General features: G+C 41.6%; 2 protein-coding genes across 2 annotated transcripts in view; both read left to right on the top strand.

The window, feature by feature from the left end:
- The window catches only part of LOC136624523 (zinc finger protein 665-like), a 97,324-nt gene extending 89,862 nt beyond the window's left edge, over positions 1–7,462 (top strand). Inside the window, exon 7 of the mRNA XM_066598507.1 lies at positions 6,749–7,462. Coding sequence (XP_066454604.1) covers positions 6,749–7,343 — 595 coding nt within the window. The 3' untranslated portion in view covers positions 7,344–7,462. The remainder of the gene's footprint in view (positions 1–6,748) is intronic.
- LOC136624482 (gastrula zinc finger protein XlCGF66.1-like) lies at positions 1,072–3,093 on the top strand. The gene is made up of 3 exons (XM_066598465.1): positions 1,072–1,202; positions 2,684–2,863; positions 2,953–3,093. Exons 1-3 carry the CDS (start codon positions 1,125–1,127, stop codon positions 3,091–3,093), a joined length of 399 nt encoding a protein of 132 aa, XP_066454562.1. The 5' UTR covers positions 1,072–1,124.
- Positions 7,463–18,315: the final 10,853 nt, after the last annotated feature.

The raw sequence follows: 18,315 nt of genomic DNA, 5'->3' as shown, positions 1-18,315 counted from the left end.
TGCTTTCTTTAGTATCCTAGGATGTAATTCATCTGGACCTTGAAACTTGAATTCATTTAATTTACCTAAGTGTTCCCCTACCATCTCTCTGCTTACAGATAGCCTGCATTCTTTTATTCTGCTAATAGCACAAGAAAGATCAGTTGATGTTTCATCTACTTTCTGAGAGAAAACAGATACAAAATATGAATTTAAAAGTTTGGCCTTCTCAACACCATTCCTAACCAATTCACCATTTTCATCTTGTAAGCATCCAATAGCATCTTTGACTTTTCTTTTACTTTTGACATACCCCCCCAAATCCTTTTTTATTGCTTTTGGCCTCTGTTGCAAGCCTCAATTCATTATCAGCTTTAGCTTTTTTGACACTTGCCCTACAGTTTCTGCAGACCCCATTATATTCTTCTTTAGATATTTCCCCCCTCTTTCCATTTGATAAACATATTTTCTTCCCTTTTATCATGTGTGCAAGTTCTGTGTTCATCCATTCTGGTCTCTTTAACTGCTTCCCATTCTTCCTTCTTTTAGGGATTGTTAACGATTGTGCTTGGAGAATCTCATTTCGCAATATTTCCCAACCTTCTTGGACATTTTTGTCCTTAAGAACATCCAGCCATTGGATTCTTCTTACCCTCTTTCTGAGTTCATTAATTTCTGCCTTTCTGAAATCCAACCTTGAGCTCTGAGTTTTCTCAGGTCTTCCTCCTCTATTTATCCAAAATCCAAGGATAGAATGATCACTGTCTCCTAAGGCTCCAGCCACTCTTACTTCCTTGCGGTGCCATACAGGAAAGAAATTGCATGCGTGCGCTATTCAGAAGAATGGGGTTCATATTTGTGCATCTTAAAATGCACCAACTTCAACCAGTTTTCTCGCCCGTGTGAAGCCGTTACCTAAGGTATGTTTAAACGGGGCACAAATGCTGCAGACTTTCCACAGCAGAAAATCCCACAGCAAATTCTGCATCTTTATTACTTCCTCACTGGTTTCCCCTTATTATCTCCAGTAATTGTATTATTACAGGGGATTTTGTATGATGTTACATTGTCTCGTCTTCTTCCCATTCAGGATCCTCAGCTGATATCTTCTATATCAGATAATATTCCTGATTGACCCGACAAGGATGGAGAGGAAGAGGGACAAGATGGCGGAGAGTATATTCACCCTCACCCTAGAGATACTCTTCCAGCTTACAGGAGAGGTGAGAGATTCTGGGGATGACATGACATTACATCATTCCTGTCTATGTTATCGCAGTTATCTAGTTTTAGACAAAAACAGGCAAATGTTGGGAAACTGAAAAAAATAAGTCATAAATAACTATGAATGCTTGTTTGTTGGTTGATCATCTTCTTTCAGTGCACATAAAAGTACTAGTGGGTTGCACCTTTTATTTTTTCTAATAATTCATAAAACTTTTTTAACTCTATTTTAAATTTTTTATTTTTTTTGTCCCCATTGGGGAACTGAACTTGTGATTGTTTGATCACTTTTAGAGTAATATGCAATACCATTGTAGTGTACAAAAGTTTCTAGATGTTTCTGAGTGATCTATGTGTGTCTTGTGCTTACGTTTAGTCAGTGTCTTCTATGTGAGTGCATTTGATTTGTATTGCATAGCCGCAGCACTGAATGGGTTACTGTCTGGGTTATGGCTGGAAAATGTATCTTGTTGTTTGTCGTGACCTTGTTTGATATATGTGTTTGCAAGGTGCATGAACGGGAGTCTGTCTTTCGGTCTCTCTCCTTGGAGTGAAGTTAGTGAGTTGGAGAGGCTGCCTGCATACAGACAGACACCTTTAGTCTGTGTGTAGAGAAGATGGAAGAAGATAAGCGATGGCTATGTGTGTGTCCTGGGCCCAATCTAGCCAGGTCTCCATGCTAAAGACTTGGAGAACCGCAAGCGTGCGAGAACCCACCATACAGCGCTAAGTGAATATCCTTTAGTGTGAATGTGTACCGAAAGAGAGATGGAAAGACAGAAGGAGAGTGACCAGGAACAGAACCCCGCAGATAACTTAGCCTGTGGATTCGTCTGACACTGCACCATAGTATTGCATTATACCACATTCTGACGGTCTATTAAGCCATGCCACAGACAATCAGCCTTGGTAGCCTTGGAGCCTTCAGAAGGCCTCAGACTGCTATGCCAACTAAACAGCACCTCATGATCTCATTGCGAGGTGGGGGCATTCATGACCTCTTAATGCAGATCAAAGCATTTAAAGGATTAACAGCTGCAATCAACATTCACGCTGATCATGGCTGCTGTGGGTGTTCGCTATCGAAGGCAGCTGAACGCATTATGTACAGAGCGGGGTTGGTCCCACCAAATAAGATACCACCAGGGCAGGAAATAATTTGCTGATCATAGGGGGGTCCTAAATTATAGTTCTTCCAGTGTCCATACTTTAGGACATATCAAGGCTCTGTTTTTGTGATCGTGGGGGTTGCAGCAGTTGGACCCGCAGAATCAGGAATTTATACTCTACACTGTGGCTGGGGAATAACTGGTATTAATGAAACGTCCTCTTTAAGGGTTGTTTTATTCAGTTTTCTACATCGCTACATTCCGGTCCCGATACGGACAACTGCTTTAATAACAGGTGACCATAGCGGGAGACATGAAGGACTCTGGGAATGTCTGCAGTGATATTTATGGATGTATCTCCCCATAAACAGGATTACACGGTAGTGAAGAAGACTTCTAGTGATGTCTGTCAGGACCCGGTGTCTGATGGATGGGGAAGACCCCTGAGCCCAATCACAGGGCCTCCACCTCACCCCCTGATACTGGAGGAGATCAATGAGCAGAAGATCCTAGAACTCACCAACAAGATGATTGAGCTGCTGACTGGAGAGGTGACGCTGCTGGGAATGCTGGGACATTATACAGTAACGCTATGGCGGTATAACGTGTCTGGGTGATGATGGTATCATTGTGTTGTCAGGTTCCTATAAGGTGTCAGGACTTCACTGTCTATTTCTCCATGGAGGAGTGGGAGTATTTAGAAGGACACAAGGATCTGTACAAGGATGTCATGATGGAGGACCACCAGTCCCCCCCATTACCAGGTAATAGACAGGACTAAATCCACACGGCCTTTATTATTTGTATGTAGAGAATGAATTCAGTGGCTGTCTGTGTTTTCTGCAGGTAGATCCAGTAAGAGAACAGCAGCAGAGAGATGTCCCCGGCCTCTTCTTCCACAGGATGATCAGGTAGATGGAGAGAAGGTCTCATGAAATCTCCCCTCTGGTCTGTAGGACGGCTGGGAAGGTCTTGTGTTCAGTCTTATTATATGATTGATACTTGTGTAATGAGAAAGCTGGAGATGGCAGGATTACAGCCGACCGCAGACATTAGATCTCCGCATCTTATCACTATTTTCTGGTTCTGGAGACTTCTGGTTGGAATAAAGAAGCAACAGGTTGGAGTTATACAGGAGACCTGCAGCTATTTGGCCCAGATCACTACTGCTGTCATGTCATTCCGGCTCCTCATACTAATTAATGACCTTTTCTGGCCATATAAAACCTTCCACACGACTTCTCCAACTGTGTGATGACTTTTACAATATTTATTTCACAGCTGGTGAATCCGGATGAAGATTCGCTCCATATTGATGCTACAGAGACACATGTGAGGGTGGATCAGCTGTGTAAGGTGGAGATCCCTACAGATAACCCCCCAGGTGAGACTACATGTAGAGAACAAACTCTTCTCATTCAATGACTACAACAAGTTTGTGTATTTTTAAGCTCCTTGTTGACATTTTTTAGCTGTATATTTCCCTATTCAGCCAGAATATAAATAATTGGTCCAATTTTGGGACTAACGATGTTATCGAATTCCGATCTGTACTAAGAGTATATTGAGAAATAGATAGCAGAATACAGAAAAGGGAGAAACCTATACCATTATAGCATAATACAGATCATGGATATATGGACCCAAAAAACAGAATCCAGAACATGGAAAAATATTCGAGGGGTTTTTGAGAAACCCATCCTGGAATACCTCAAAGAAAACAACAGTATAACACCTCAACAGAACAAATACTGTGCCAGTTTGGGTTGCTCGTATAGAAAGCAAATGGTGGCACAAGCCCTGACAGAACAACTCGCTGCACATAACCACAAGAAATATAACTAAGGCGTTCTCCTCTGCAAAGTCAATTTAAATAGCCAAATAAAGTTGCTGATAGTTGGACAGCCAATTACCCTAGCCAACTAATTAACATTAAGAAACTGTTCTCTCCTCGGCGTCCAGCGGTGAACAACAAGGACCATGTGCTGGCTTGATGAGTCACATGGGCCGGATCTAAGGCAGTGACGTCATTCTCTACCCATGCCTGTCCGCCAGCCTCACCGTCACAAGTTACTAAGAAGCTCAAATTCGCATGTGTAGTTTCTCATGCACTTTTTTTACTGACTCACAGGGAATCTTTTATAAGTCTCCATTTGGTTTCTCTGTTGAAAAAGTGATGACTAGTGATGAGCGAGCATACTTGCTAGGGGCAATTGCTTGAGTGAGCATTGCCCTTAGCGAGTACCTGCCCACTTGAGAGAAAAGGTTCGGGTGCCAGCGGCGGGCAGGGAGCTGCGGGGGAGAGCGGGGAGGAATGGAGGGGAGATCTCTCTCTCTCCCCCCCTCTCTTCCCCCCGCTCCCCCTGCTCACTGCCGCAACTCACCTGTCACCCGCGCCGGAACCCGAACCTTTTCTCTCAAGCGGGCAGGTACTCGCTAAGGGCAATGCTCGCTCGAGCAATTGCCCTTAGCGAGTATGCTCGCTCATCACTAGTGATGACACGTTCAATGATACAGGAGTCTAAGAAGACCAAGAGAACAGCCTGGTGGCTGAACATCATGATCCACTGCTCCTTACTCTGAAGTCTACTGTAAACTTGTCATCTGTTTTGCCATCTCTGTCTTGGTTGATCATTGAATTTTGCTACTCGCCTCGCAACTTGTATGGCCATTATATATAAAGTAAGAAATAAAGATGAGCGAACACCAAAATGTTCGGGTTCGCGTTATTCGAAACGAACTTCCCGCGATGTTCGGGTGTTCGTTTCGAATAACGAACCCCATTGAAGTCAATGGGCGACCGGAACATTTTTGTATTTCGCCGATGCTCGCTAAGGTTTTCATGTGTGAAAATCTTGGCAATTCAAGAAAATGATGGGAACGACACAGCAAGTTCTCCTCTGCCACAGCTGTAACAGCTGTGGCAGAGAAGAACGATGTTAGCCCATTGAATTCAATGGAGCCGTCAATACAGCCGACTCCACTGAATGCAATGGGCTGCCGGCGATCGCGGGATGAATTGTCGGAAAGGGGTTAAATATATAAGCCCTTTCCTGCAATTCATCCAGAAATGTGTAAAAATAAAAAATATATATATACTCACCTGGTGCCGACAGACGGAGTTCAGCGCGGCAGGCTGCAGTTCTCCTGAACTGCTCTGAACAGCTGTTAGTAGTATTCAGCAGCCGGGGATTTAAAATCCCTGCCTGCTGAATAAGATGCCTCTGATTGGTCACAGCCTGACCAATCAGAGGCCAGCCCTCACTCACACCCATTCATGAATTCATGAATGGGTGAGTGAGGGCTGCCTCTGATTGGCTCAGGGGCAGCTCTCCTGCCCCTCCTGCTCTCCTGCCCCTGAGCCAATCAGAGGCAGCCCTCACTCACCCATTCATGAATTCATGAATGGGTGTGAGTGAGGGCTGGCCTCTGATTGGTCAGGCTGTGACCATTCAGAGGCATCTTATTCAGCAGGCAGGGATTTTAAATCCCCGGCTGCTGAATACTACTCACAGCTGTTCAGAGCAGTTCAGGAGAACTGCAGCCTGCCGCGCTGAACTCCGTCTGTCGGCACCAGGTGAGTATATATATATTTTTTATTTTTACACATTTCTGGATGAATTGCAGGAAAGGGCTTATATATTTAACCCCTTTCCGACAATTCATCCCGCGATCGCCGGCAGCCCATTGCATTCAGTGGAGTCGGCTGTATTGCCGGTTCCATTGAATTCAATGGGCAAACATCGTTCTTCTCTGTCACAGCTGTTACAGCTGTGGCAGAGAAGAAGGATTTGTCTTCTATATGTTCTCAATGGGGTTGGCGCTGCTGCCGCCGGCCCCATTGAGCGCATATAGACGAACATCCGAACATCGTGTGGTGTTCGTTACGAATAACGAACATCCCGAACACCCTAATATTCGCCCGAGCATCAAGCTCGGACGAGTACGTTCGCTCATCTCTAGTAAGAAACTATAAATTTAATGGTAATGCTGTTTTAAAAAATAATAACTTACTTTTTGTTGCCAGATGACGACACCAGCAGCTCAGTGAGACATCTAATATCTTCAGAATGTAAAGTGGAAGATTATATTATCAAGTCAAATACACATGCAGATCATGCCATTATCCAAGATCTACCCTCAGCCCTTCACAGCAAAGATCTATCATCTGATCCTTCTTCATCATCTACTAATTCATCACAGGCAGTTAAGAAAAAAAACTTTTACAGAAGGGATGTTGAACAACAAAGGGTTTACAAAGAAGAGAAGCCATTTTTATGTTTAGAATGTGGGAAATGTTTTAGGCATAAATGTCTTCTTCTTACACATCAGAGAATTCACACAGGGGAGAAGCCATTTTCATGTACAGAATGTGGGAAAGGTTTTCACCGTAAATCCTATCTTGTTCCACATCAGAGAACTCACACGGGTGAGAGGCCATTTTCATGTTTAGAATGTGGGAAAAGTTTTACCAATCCATCTCATCTTGCTAGGCATCGGAGAATTCATACAGGTGAGAGGCCATTTTCATGTTCAGAGTGTGGGAAAGATTATAATCAGAAATCAGAACTTGTAGTACATCTCAGAATTCACACAGGTGAGAGGCCATTTCCATGTTCAGAGTGTGGGAAAGGTTTTACCCAGAAATCAGAACTTGTACTACATCAGAGAATTCACACAGGAGTAAAGCCATATTCATGTTCAGAATGTGGGAAATGTTTTAATCGTAAATCTCCACTTATTACACATCAGAGAATTCACACAGTGGAGAAATCATATTCATGTTCAGACTTTGAGAAATATTTTGAGCAGAAATCACATCTAACCCATCAAAGAACTAATACAGGTGAGAATTCATATTCCTGTTCTGAATGTGGGAAATGTTTTAATCAGAAATCACATCTTGTTTCACATTGGAGAATTCACACAGGAGAAAGGCCATTTTTCTGTTCTGATTGTGGGGAATATTTTAACCAGAAGTCGGCTCTTGTTACACATCAGAGAATTCACACAGGAGAGAAGTCATGTTAATATAATGATTGTGGAAAATTTATCCACAAATCTCTTTTTCTTAAAAATTTTAAAGGAGTTGTCCGACTTCTAGCGGTTTTCAGACAGCTCCGTACATTGCACAGCGGCCTGGGTTGGTATTGGAGTCTGAGTCCCATTTACTTCAATAGGACTCAGCCTGCAGTACCAACCTGAGCCACTGTGCACTGTATGGAGCTGTCTTAAAATGGCTAGAAGTTGGACAACCCATTTAGGAACCTAGAAAATTGGTATCAGCGCCTCATATCGTTTAGATGGTTTAAATGAAGGTGAATATAGGGTTAACTCACCTGGTGCCCAGGGGAACTCTCGATCCTGAGAGCCCGCTAGCACCTAATATCCACGAAAGCTTGTTAAACCACCCTGGGTTCCTGATCTAGATCACCGGAGAGTCGTCTGTGGGATGCAGCCCTCACTTGGGCTGTAGTACAATGTAGCAGGCAGAAAAAGCAAAAGTCCCCGCGCTCACGGACTCCAAGGGATTAAACCGGGACTCGATGGTCCGTATTACATTCACTTTATTACAATGCAACGCGTTTCAGGAAACATTTACTTGTCGCCCTTTTCAAGCATAAAACACTTCAGAAATAAACTTCCATTTATATAAAACATTTACTCACATTTCCGTGATGAACGCCGCTGTCGGGGCCATCTGTACATCATGTGTGTAGTACGTCATTTCCTTTTCACATACCCTACCACTCTCATCAATGACAACGCTTTCTTTCATAAATCTCCATTCACAACTTCAGGAAGCGATCCCGTTCAGCCGCTAAGTAAGAAAGATTCAGGTCATCGAATGGACATGATGAAAGATCTAGAATGGAAAGAATCATACACTTGGTGCTCCGTGGATGTAGAGGGGCTATACTCCTGCATTCCACATGAAAAAGGATTACAAGCCATAAAAGAACATCTGTCTAGAGACCCTTTAATGCCCAGTTCACAGGTTCAGTTCATTTGGGGACGGGGAAAAAAGAGAATCAGAGCAATTTGTTAAAAGTTGAGAATGGTGCAGTCATTTGTCTGCCCAAGTACATCGGTCTGCTAGGTGGGGGTCCTCAACGGGGGTCTCAAGCAATGTGCTGCTGTTAGACTATTTTTAAAAATAGGCCATCAACAGCTCATATCAAGAAAACCCCCTTAGTTTGTCATCTGTTGTGTTGTAACAGCATTCTAAGTCGGGATAAATAAAAAAAAAAGTACTATTTAATTTTTTATGGGTTATTTTTATGGGATTTGTGGTGCTGCTAAAAATATCCACATTATTTTAAAATTTGCAATGATTTTGGTAATACTTAACTTATATAGTATTTTTTTTACTGTTCTTGTATATTACAAGCGAGCTGTTAAAAAAAAAAGTTAAAAATGGCTTTTTATCGCCACATTCTGAGAGCTGTAAGTTTATATTTTTCTACCTATGAGGCTGTTTGAGGGCTTGTTTGTTTGCACGGCGAGCTGCTGTTGCCGTTTTTATTTGCCTCATTTTGCTATTCAGAGGACTTCTTAATTCATCGTATTTTCATTATGTTCAGACGGGATAAAAGAATATGTATATTTTTTTAAACTGCGTTCACTGTGCTTGTTAACCCCTTAATGACGCGGCCCTTTTTGTTCCTGTTTTGTTTCTCCTCCCCCCCCCCCTTTTAAAAAAATCGTAACTTCTTTATTTATCCATCAACGTCGCTGTATGAGGGCTTGTTTTTGCGGGACGAGTTGTATTTTTTAATGGTGCTATTTAATGTACTGAAAAGCTTTTAAAAACTTCAAGTGGAGTAAAATGAAAAAAAGAACTTCTGCCATCTTTCGGTGCGTCTTGTTTCTACGGCGCACAAACTGCAACAAAAATGACATCACTTTATTCTATGGGTGAATACGATGACTACGATACCAAACTTACATAGTTTTTTTTTGGTTTTGTTTGTGCTGTACTACTTGTATTTTTTTTCAAAGACCTCTATTTTTTTTAATTATTTTCTGCCGCCATCTTCTGCTTGCAATAACTTTTTATTTTTCCGTCGACATAGTTGTGCAAGGGTTCATTTTTTTTCGGGACATCCTGTATTTTGATTTGGTACCATTCTGGAATTCATTCGAGTTTTTTTAATCGTTCTATTGCATTTTTTTTCTTAGAGACTGGGTGGCCAAAAAAAAGTGCATGTCTGGCGTCCCTTATTTTTTTATTTATTTGTTGACGACCTTCATTGTGCAGCGTAAATAATGCATTATTTTGATAGATCTGACTTTTACCAAATATGTATTTTTGTTTTATTATTTAGATTATTTTATTGTAAATCTGGCAAAAGGGTTTTTGAAATATAAGCCCCTCTCCGAAAATAAGCCAGAGCTGAAAAAGAAGTAAAAAAACCACATCACCTCTCCCGCGCTGTCAGCCCGGCCACATCTTCTCCCCGAGTCCCGGCACTGATCTTCTTCTCATCTGGATGGGGATTCAAAAATCCCCACTTTCTGGAAACGCTGGCTGTGATTGGCTGATGCTTAGCCAATCACAGCCAGCACTTCCAGGAGGCTGGAATTTTTGAATCCCTGGTTAGAAAAGAAGATGATCAGTGCTGGGACCCGGGGAGAAGATGGGGCCAGGCTAACAGCGCGGGAGAGGTGATGTATGTGTATTTTTTTTTTCTACAGTAGGGCTTAGATTATAGCTTTGAAAGTAGCATTTCCTACTGTCAAAGTTGCATTGCATCATACGAAAACTGCGTTTTCATGCGATACAACAGAGAGGAAGGCTGCATAGGGAAACATGGGCTACAAAACCTCGCGAGTCGCAGGCATATCGTCGGACCCGTAAGGTTTTTGTGTTGTTTTGTAGCATACTACAAAACATCACATGTGTGAAGGACCCCATAGGAAAGCATGGGCTTCTTACACATGCGATTTGTAGCCCATGTGAAGGAGGCCTTATTCTTATTTTTACTTTTTTTTTTTTTTAGTCCCCCTTTGGGACCACAACTAGTGATGCTTTGATCGCTCTGCAGCAACTTTATATTTTTGTGTTTGGGGGCGATGATTCTTAAGTGTTTGTTCACATTTGTGTTTTCTATATAGATCTAGATAGGCCAAAACAGAAGTGAAAAGCATTTGTTCTGTTTACATGCTTTCCACTTATGTCCATTTTCGGCATTTAAAACAACTGTGGTGGTGGCACTTTAATGAATGTGTCACAGTGGTTAACACTGTTGCCTTGTAATGCTGGAGGCCTAGGTTCAATTCTCATCAAAGACTGCAGGAACTTTGAAAAACCCGATACAAACTTCATCCTTTGGGTTCAGTCACAGGGGCGCCGATCCGCCTGTGTTTCTGCATGATTCTCCGCATGATCGGTTCCATTGCCAGCCATGTGTTCTTTTTTCCAGCTGGTGCAGAGAGTTATCCGCACCTGCAGTGTGGCCGTCTTATCATCCAGAAACACGGGCGGATCGGCGCCCGTGTGACTAAGCTCTTAGTCAGATTTGAACCTGGGACTCCAGCACTACAAGGCAGCAGCACTAACAGCTCAGCCACCATGCTGGCTCTTCCTTCTTTCTTATCTGGAAGAGAACAAGAAACATAAAGAGAACATTTGGAGTCCATGCAGATGTTGTCCTTGGTCAAATTTAAACCTAGAACTCCAGCATGTCAAGGCAAGAGTGCTAATGGCTAAGCCGCCATACTTTTTTCTTCCTGCTTCTCCTCCTTTACTTTCATCTTATTCACCTTCTCCTCTTGTGGAGAATGGGAAGGAGATTAAAATCTTCTTTCTCAGTCGTCTTCTTCTCTTCCGGAGAAGGAAGAAGCTTGATGGCTCACTGGCTAGCACTGTTGACTTGTAGCACTGGCAATCTAGGTTCATGTCTGACTATGGACAACACCTGCATGGAGTTTGTATCTTCTTATAGTGTTTTCTTCTTCTTTTCCTCCTCTTCCGGAGAAGAAGAAAGAAAAAACAAGCATGGTGGTTCACTTGCTAACACTGTTGCCTTGCAGTGGTGTCCTGGGTTCTCAAGTCTGACCAAAGGTCACATCTGCATTATTTTTTTTATGTTCTCTTTGTGTTTATTCTTGTTGCTCTTATCCTCCTCTCGAGGTAAAACAACAAGCATGGTGGCTCCGTTGTTAGCACTGTTGCCTTGCAGTGCTTGAGTCTTGGGTTCAAAGCCCACCAGTGATTCAGAAGGCCTACTTCCCATCTATACAACAATAATGCACATTCAGTTTTTGTGTTGAATTATCTTCAAATTAAAAGGAGCCGTTCACAATATCCTGAATCACAACTTGTCTTCTACGTTGCTCAGATATTAGTGAGTCAATATATTCCACAGGGAAGCTAAAGGAGAGCAGAAGGTGACAGGAAAATGTATACGGTAACAGAACAGAGCTAATTACATGGATACGATAGTAAAACCAAGCTTACTACACGGATATTATCCCAGAACTGAGCTTACTATATGAATACAGTAGTAAAATAGAGTTTACTACATAGACACCAGAACAGAACCAAGCTTACTATATAAATATGGTAACAGAGCCAAGCTTACTTTATAGATAGTGTAGCAGAACCAAGCTTACTACATAGATATGATAAGAGAACCAAGCTTACTATATAGATATGGTAACAGAGGCAAGCTTACTACATAGATGCAGTGATGGAGCTAAGTTTCCTACATAGCTATGGTACCAGAGCAAAGCTTACTACAAATATACGGTGATGGAGTAAGGTTTCCTACTTAGATATGGTACTAGAGTCAAGCTTGCTACATAGAAAACATAACAGAAACTAGTTTACTGCATAGAAATGAATAACCCTACCAAGCTTTAACTGCATAGTTAAAATACCAGAACTGACCATGCTACATAAATACAGTACCAGAAACAAGCTTACTACAACTATATCAGAACAGAACAAGGCTGATGTTTATCTCTGCTAAAATAAAAATATCACCACTATCGGTACTGTATAGAAGGATAAAAATGGATCCATCAAAATCACACATAGATTTCATAATTTTGTAGTCCCCCGGGATACATTGGAGAACATGATGCAAATCAAGTCTAAATTATAGGTTTAGAAAATAGGATTCAAACCTATGTAGGGTAAGGCCGCACACGGCAGATCCGCTGGGGGTTTTCTGGAAATCTTCAGAAAATCCTAAATGGAGAAAAATGCACCAAAATGGTTTGGATATGGAAATTCTGCAGAACTGCTACAGTTTATACCCGTTGCATAGCAAAGGGTGAAGTCCGCAATGATAGCGTAATCCGTAGCGTAAATTGGCTTCCTGTGGATTTTGTGTCGATTATTTTTTGCAGTGCACGAATGAGACTTGTTTAAAATGTAGCCACTTTGCTGTTACTATAAGGCTACATACAGACAGCTGAGAGCGATATCAGACCGTGAAACTAATATCGCGCTTGCCAACATGCGATTTACCTAAAGATGCGAGGAATTTTTCATTAAATAGTTTTTTATCACTTCAGGGAAAGTAGCGATCCGCTGTGCAACGTTTTTTTCAGTCTCATTGAAAACAATGGGTGATGCATTCTGAGGAAAATGAAAAGTTAAGGCCCATTAACACGTAAAGACAATCTTTCAAATGACTGAAAGATTGACAGTTTAGTAAGTTTTGCATAAACTGCTAAAGGACACTAATGTCCATTAGCAGTTTATTACCTTCATTTGCATGTAAATGAGCCTCCAGCAGCTGTTCACAAATCCCAGCATGTGGTCTGGACTTTGCACTCAGCTGCATTGTCTTCACAGGGGCTGCCATGGGCTGTCAGCTGAATACAATGTAATCAGCTGCTCTGGTGGAGAACATAGCATGTGGACTCTGTTATCTCTCTTAATGGATTTTAAGCTCACCTAAAAATCATTGTTCAGTCAAAGAGGTAAGCGTTTGCAGGCAACGATTATTGCTCAAAAGCCAGCATTTGAACCAATTTTGAGTGCTAATCATTGCATGTAAATGTGGCTTTAGAACACACAGCTATTTTTTTCTGCACCCCATCATGGTGCAAGAAAATAAATTGCTCAAGTATAAGACTCCATTCTTTTTCTGTTTGCTATTGTATCATTTTCCTACCTGATTCTTACTTGTCTGACTATTGCGTGCTCCTTAACCTCATTTATAAAGGGGTGCATCCCTGTAATGCATTATATTGGCTGTTTTTAATTTTATTAATAAAAGAAACAGGTATAATACTCATGAAAATATTTGTGAGAGTTATGCCTTATGCCAATTAAGTCCACAAATTGTTCTTTCTCCTCCCATGATGTATTGCTGTCTTCCTTCAAAGAGCGAGAATAAAAAGAGAGGGGTGGAGCGCCTTTTGCTTCTGTTGTGCAGGAAAGATGGCCTCAGCCAATCAGGGCTCAAGTAAGACAGAGGGGCGGATCCATAGCAAGGGGTTTCCCAGTTACTAAGGCCAGGCAGAGATACTAAAGATACAGGCGAGTTATCACATACAATATAATAAAATGCAAACCCAGTCTCCCTGATGTGTTAATAGTAACCAGTAGTGACCGTACTGGGTCACTACAACACTCCCCTGTTTTACCACAAGCCTTCCTTGGCATTTGGCTTCCTTAAAGATAACAGCGAAGGTTCCTCAGGTCAGGTGCCAATTTGGCAATACATCAATTTGTATGGCCGAAGACTATAGTGTGCCGTAGGCATTCCACTTTTATCTAGTCACAATTCCCAACTGCAGGGAGTTACACCAGGGTCTATAATGCCAAGCTGCCGACTGATTACAAAGCAATATGTACATTTGAGGGCAGAACCCTGGGTCTCAAGCAAAGCTATGGGGCTCATTCAAAACTTCTCCCCACACACAAGTCTTTAAATATTCACTTTTGAGTCAGTTTTATACAAATTGAATATCAGCAGGTCTGAGTATGAGAGATAGAAGGTTTTGTCTGGCTGGATGTTACTTTGGCTAGAAAAGTTAAAACAGTGCAACTATTTTACAAAACTAATGTAATTTACTGTAAATATTTCAATAATTAGAAATAGTGCAATTACAATGGCATGAGGGCCCCGAAATACAATATTTGTTATAATGGCACTCGGGTCCAAAAACAGTATTTTGTCTCAGCAAAAAAAAAACATTTTTGGAAGTCCTTAGGACAAAAATGAGGCACATATTAAATATTAAAATGTCTCTCATTAGGAATACAGCCATTGTTGTAATTTTTTTTGTTCTTGGTCCTCGGGTGCACTTTGAGGCCCACTGTCCATTATAAATGTTCTGCATCAGGCTGTTTTGCAGTATATTAATATAGTGAATTATTAAAGTCCCTCAAGGCATGGACTTGGTTACTCAACTGGGAAAATAAATAGTTTGGTGGGCTTAAAAAGGAATACACAACTAGTCTTTGGTTTCATACAGGTGGAGTACTGTGGCGTTGATTCAACTCAAGTCAAACAGGGGAACAAATAAAGTCAGTTTGGTTCGGAACCTAATCTAAGTACCTGGAAGGTTGCTTTCTGCCCTGAATACAGCTATTGGCTCCTGTGGATGAGTTTCCATGCACTCCTATTTTCTGGCACACCTTAGCTAGTCCACAGGCTAGTTCAACCATTTGCTTCTGCAGTTCAGTGATAGAATTTGAAGGCAGTGTAGGTGTCTGGTCAGCTTGAACAGTCGAGATGTTCTTTGTCCTAGGGGGAGGCAGAAATTGAACATCCCTGATGCTATTGTGTGATAACTCTTCAGGCTTTTCAGCTGCTAGCTGGAACTTTTTCCCCAGGACCTGCATAGCCAATTCTCTGAAGTCCATAAAGGATGCCTCAAGATGTTAGATGGACAGCTTCATCTGCCTATGTAAAGTTTCCGTGGCAGTTCCATCAATAAATCAGTCTTGGAGAACTTGATCTGCTCCATCAGCTTCTCGGGGATCCACTTGGATTACTGCCCGAAGCGTCTCTTGGAGATATATTGTATAGTCTTACAAAGACTCATTAGTTTGCTGTTTCTTAATAAAGAAGTGCTCAGTTCAAATATATTCTGCAGCCACTCACAAACTTGTTCCACTGTTTTTTTGGCTCGGGGCCAGGACCTAACTTCCCTTAAGGCAGTGCCTTCTGGCTGGCCAATCAGGATTTCCCCCTTTTGTTTGGTTGCTATGTGATACTGGCCGAACATGGCCATAATTTTATCTCTAAAGTATATTAAAGTGTGGGCTTACCTACTGTAGCATGGCAACCATGGAGCCCCCAGGTAATATGGCATAGTGAAAGGCATGACAGAAGCAGTGGCAGTAACAGGAGATCCACTGCAGCAGGGCTGCTCAGTACTGCTAGTATCAGATATAGCTGTAGTTATTTCTCACTTGTCTGCATACTCAGCCAACAATGTTCCCTTATATATAAATGTAGTGGCCCAGAAGGGTCCTACAAAATCGCTCTAGCTAATTTTATATAGGTTTGCAATTCTCCCAGGGCATGCAGGTTAAACTGCCCTGTAACAGGGCTACATTTATTCTGCCTGGCAACAAACTATTTCTAATTTGCTACATACAGTTTGAGCTCGTAATTGGCTAGTCAGCCTGGAGAGTTTAACAATATTATTGGCTATCTGACAGTGGGGTGACAGTTAAGAGGCAGGCCACCATTGATGAGTGCGTTGCTAAGCAGTGCCAGAGCCTGCGCAGGAGGACACAAAAGGAAGTGATTATATATTGGTCGAGAGAGGGCGGTTGGAGAGAACAGTCAAGTTTTAGTCAGCTAGTCAGAAGAGATAGTCAGAAAGTCAGTGGTGAGTGGGGATTAGTGGGTTGGTGTGATACAGCACTGAAGTGTGGAGATAGCGCGGAGAGCTGTAGCAGATTGAGGAGATGATGTGAGACAGATCACAAAGCGGTGAGAACTGTGGAGAGGGAAGGACCAAAGCCCATCTTCAAGCGGTCGGCCCTGACGGTGATTCTGTATACACAAGGTAAAGAGTAAAGATGCCTGATAGTTGGGAAATGGTCCAGAAGTCAGAGACTTAGAGAAGTGCTCCTAAGTGATGGAGACAGCACAGCAGCCAAAGCCAGGATTTATCTGATACTGGTAGAACGGCCTTGTTGTGGATTGACAAAGGTCAGAAGGCCCTGGTATATAAATGGTGATATTGCTCCCTCATCTCTCCCAAACAACCTCAGCCATCTTCCATGCAAATTATTTGATCTGCCAATCTAATGTCTGTGGAAATATGCTGCAAAAAAAGGACCTTGCAACTATCTGCAGAGACTTTGAAGAGTCTTCTCATCCATCCTTCCAGTGGCTGTTCATGGAATAAGAAGATGGAACAGGATTCTAGAAGTGATGAACTGGCTAAGTCGATGGTGCCATCAGCAAAGATTTAGACTCCTAGACAATGCATTAAATTACCTTTATGATTGACCGCTTGCTAAAAATGTGTTGCACCTTACAAAGACAAGTAAGCATATATTTGGCAGGTGTCTCACAACACCCATCAAGAGAGCTATAAACTAGGTCAGGCAAAAATATACAGCAATTGAGAACCTTGCTATAAGAAGTGAAAAAGCAAGGACAGAAAAATCATAAGGAAAGTAGAGTAAGAGACACCGATCACAAACTAAAATGTTTCTACACAAATGCCCAGAGCATGGGAAACAAACAAGGAGAATTAGAGTTCCTAACACAGGAAGAGAAATATGATGTAAAAAGCATCACGGAAACTTGGTGGGATGATAAGGATGATACACATGATCGGAATACAAGGCTTGAAGAATACGTCTTTATAAGAAACAGACCTAATAAAAGGGCAGGTTGTATTGTATTGAATGTTAGGAAAGCATACATGTCCATAGAGATTTAAGCTTCAGAGAATGGTACTTCTATAGAGACTGTTTAGGTAAGAATACAAGGAGAGAGCAACCGAAAGGACACAATTATAGGCATTTACTGGAGGGCACCTGGACAAGCAGAAGATTAAGATGAGCTCTTTCTACATCAGATGGTCTAGTTCTCAAAAAAGTATGACATAGTAAGCATGGGAGATTTTAACTATCCAGACGTTTGTTGGGAATTTCTTTCAGGCATAAGTAATGAGTTCAACAAATTCTTATCCGCTCTTGTTGACAAGTTTATCTTCCAAAAGGTAGAAGAGAAAACAAGGGGATCTGCTATCTTGGACCTAATTCTTACCAACAGGGAGGAAATGGTTGAGGAAAGAAGGTATGATGGATCCAATGGCTGGATGTTCTTAAGGACAGAAATGCCCAAGAAAGAGGGAAAATATTGCAAAATGAGATTCTCAAAGCACAATCGTTAACAATTCCTAAAATAATGAAGCGTGGGATGCATAAAAAGAGACCAAGATGATTGAGCACAGAACTTAAATACAGTCTAAAAATGAAGAAAAATATGTCTATCAAATGGAAAGAGGGAAATATACAAAGAAGAATACAGTGCAGTCTGTAGAAACTATAGGGAAAGTGTCAGAAATAATAAAGCTAATAGTGAATTGAGGCTTACAAGAGAGGCCAAAAGCAATAAAAAAAAATTTGGGGGAACGTCAAAAGCAAAACAAAAGTCAAAGATTCTAAAAGATGTTTACAGAATGAAAACTGGTGAATTTGGTTAAAAATTATGTTGAGACGGCTGAAATTTTAAATTCCTAATTTGTATTTGTTTTCTCTCAGTAAATGTAACATCAACTGATCTTACCTGTGCTATTGAAGGAATAAAGGAATGCAGGATATCTGTAAGCAGAGAGATGGTGAGGGAACACTTAGTTAACTTACATTCAAGTCTCTGGGTTCAGATGAGTTACATCCTTGGGAACTGAAGGAAGCAGCAGAGATAATTGCTGAACCACTCGCCAAAATCTTGGAAAATTTCTGGAGAACAGAAGAAGTCCCAGAAGATTGGAGAAGCACAAATGTTGTCCCTATCTTAAAAAAAATAAATAAAAAAAATAGAAGAAGGTAGACCCAAGTATC

The sequence above is a fragment of the Eleutherodactylus coqui genome, chromosome 4, assembly GCF_035609145.1.
Source record: "Eleutherodactylus coqui strain aEleCoq1 chromosome 4, aEleCoq1.hap1, whole genome shotgun sequence".
Taxonomy (NCBI): domain Eukaryota; kingdom Metazoa; phylum Chordata; class Amphibia; order Anura; family Eleutherodactylidae; genus Eleutherodactylus; species Eleutherodactylus coqui.
The sequence above is the reverse complement of the archived record's forward strand: the minus strand, read 5'-3'. Positions and strand labels throughout refer to the sequence as shown.